General features: G+C 40.7%; 1 protein-coding gene across 1 annotated transcript in view; it reads right to left on the bottom strand.

Annotated features, from left to right (window-relative positions):
* The window catches only part of T265_07969 (hypothetical protein), a gene marked incomplete at both ends in the record, with an annotated part of 192,073 nt that extends 190,508 nt beyond the window's left edge, over positions 1-1,565 (bottom strand). The window contains one exon of the mRNA XM_009173646.1: positions 1,380-1,565. Coding sequence (XP_009171910.1) covers positions 1,380-1,565 — 186 coding nt within the window. The remainder of the gene's footprint in view (positions 1-1,379) is intronic.
* Positions 1,566-2,890: the final 1,325 nt, after the last annotated feature.

Here is a 2,890-nt window from a genome sequence, read left to right as displayed (position 1 = left end):
CATTTACTCAACTCATTTATTCATATTCTCATATATTCATTTTAACGCATTTGTATGTGTGAAAGAAGAAATGTGCAATATCGGTAGTTGAGAATTTTTCACAATGGTGTTATTTCAATGTAATTTTTCTCTTCAGGCAAACCGGGAATAGTCAGCGGAGCCATTAAGAAGAACCAAACTTTGACGCTGCTTCTCACCTTGATTGCAATGTGGGTGAATGTCAACATTTTGGAATAAGCAAAAACGCTGACAAAAAGCCACAAAGCACGCTGTTGTTTGTTCCCCACCAAAATTTTTGAAGGTTTATATACTTGTTGCTTCCAACCTTCTCTATTTTTTCCCGAATACAAGCCTGTACATTCTTGCGCATTCCTCTTGGTTGCTGGTACATCCACTGTTTAATGATTATGTTGCGGGATCTAGGTAGTTCAGGTGTTTTGCTCTGCTCTTGGTCGATTGCACTCCAACTACGGGCTAACAGTCCTACAAACAGGCCAAAAACCATGTTTTTTTAGGTGTATATGTTCTCGGATTCTCGAAGTTGAACAAAGCCAAATGTGTCGGGTGATGTGGAAATGTTAACTTCCTTCGACAAAAGCCAAAAGGAGGCTTCAGACAGAAATTGACTCAGCACTCATGACGCAGGCCGGCTCGCGACCAAAGAAGCCTAAGGAGGGTTACAGTGTTGATGGAGGGGAGTTTTGTCCAAATAAAAGACTGAAAAATACAAGTCACAAGATGTGAATGGGAATATTAAGCGCTCAATGGTGGACATGCAATTTATGTGCATCATTTATTTACTTTGCTAATGTCAAGTCGTTGTAGCAAACCTTTCTGTCTTTTGAATTCTTTTGTAACTCAAATATTTATGAGAGTGAACCTTAACACTACTGACCACTCACTAAATACAACATATGTTTGAAACTGAATTGGCGAAAGTATTAATTTGGCAATTTCATATCCTCCATTAACAGCAATATGGAAGTGATCAGCATACCAAGTAAATGTTAGGGAAAGTGTCCAATTATCTATGACTCGAGAAAAGTGTTGGACATACTTCTGACCAAATTTTGCATAACTTCCACTTCAAATTTCTCCGAATTCCAAGCGCAAGGAGAGCCTAATTTATGGATTGCAGGGAAGGTATAATCATTTCCTTAGTCAGAAAATCTCGGATTTTCTTGATCAAGTTTATCCCAGACCGTTATCCCAGCACATGCCAAAATCCACATTCCAGTCGTGCATTTTGTTTGGATAATCTGCACTTCCGTCTTGAGAGATTGCATAAACTAGCCTGTCATCTGAAATATAAAGGGAGGAGGAAGCTTTCTAATGCCACTACTAATTCATTTCCAGTGTTCGCAAACTCATCTTCTTACCTGCAAACACTCAGCTCCAAGCATCGTGAGATTTTCGCTGCAAGCACATATTCTCGTTTTAATTTTGTGCAGCGTGATACGGCGTATTTGTTCACCGAGGTTGTCTAAAGGGTGCTGTTTTTTCTCAACAGATCCCAAAGTAATCAGGCGATGTGTCCAGAAATTGTTGGCCTGATTAAGTTTCATACCTGCTGATCAGGTGGAATTTTATCCGTTCGTCAAGCTTTGAAAGGGGCTTGTGAGCCCTTCGTCACCACACGTCAGTGCGCGGTTGAAAGAGTGATCCTTCCACGCGTGACTGCTTATATGGGTTGTAAGAAGTCATCAATATTTCTAACGTAACTGGGCGTCCACGGACTGGAACTGTAGTGCATTGTAGCCTAATTAACTTTTATCCTTTTTGGAGCTGTAGTTCACTGTTTTTTCCTTTATCACAAATGGCTGGTCTCAGCCAGCAGTTCTATCGCCCTACTGTTTGGCTGAAAACATATTTGGCGGAGCTTTCTTTCTTTCATCTTTTAACTGTTACTTTTGTTGTGTTATAGTCTGGCTGTCTGTTTTCTGAATAATCTAAAAAGATCACTTTCGTATGAAGCAGTTTCGCTATGCTCTTCCATTTTTTCTTCTGAGTAGCTGCTACATTTTGGGTTTGGTTGCCTGTTCCAGTGATGATTCCATTCGACACACTTCTGGCTATTTCAAAGCTTCACATTTGATCCCTTGAGCCTGAAGGCTCCGGAGTCCCCTGTTCTTGAAAGACTGATATATTTGGTTGGTTGTATTATTTTAAATGATGGTTTCCGTATTTGAGCACTACAGATACCTGAACCTATGTCTTCCCTTTGTTCTTCTTTGGGTTAGTATGTCCCTGCTGATCGTGTATGTGGGCCAGCGAAAACTTAGAGGTAGTGTGGCATTAATACACTCTGCTGGAAGCTGTTTCTACATTTTATCCACTGTAAGAGTCACTACCCTACTGGCAATGAATTTTGTGTATAATGCTTTCAGTTTTCCTGTTGGCTTCGGTAGGGTTTTCCAAAATGTGTTCGTTGGCATCTATATCGCGCTGCCGTAGCACTTCTGCGGTCACCTTGGAATATTCCTAAATTTAAGGGAACACAGTCAATTTCGCCTTCGTTGTTGATTTGTAGGAGTTACTTTCTTATCAAAGTTTTCTCGGATAAGCATTGCCTTGAAACACTGTATTGACTTTGGATTTTGTCAACAGCAAGCAAGTCTTAATCAGCTAGAGGGCCATCCGGATGCAGGATGATTTTAGTCGTCCGGTTGAAAGTCTCATAAATAACCGGGAAAGACACACCCCAGCTGCTCATTACAATTAACACTAATTTCTGTGTCCCGTTATCTAGAGTCGTGTAGCTGAACTGCATATGCATTCCTCAGCATAAAATGTTTAATTTACCTTGTTTGTGGGTGCACGCAGAATCAGTTTGTGGAGGTTGTGTATGCACAAACCGCCCAAGGATTTCAGGGGGTTTGAGGAGGAAAAT

This window comes from Opisthorchis viverrini (assembly GCF_000715545.1).
Source record: "Opisthorchis viverrini unplaced genomic scaffold opera_v5_192, whole genome shotgun sequence".
Lineage (NCBI taxonomy): Eukaryota > Metazoa > Platyhelminthes > Trematoda > Opisthorchiida > Opisthorchiidae > Opisthorchis > Opisthorchis viverrini.
The sequence above is the reverse complement of the archived record's forward strand: the minus strand, read 5'-3'. Positions and strand labels throughout refer to the sequence as shown.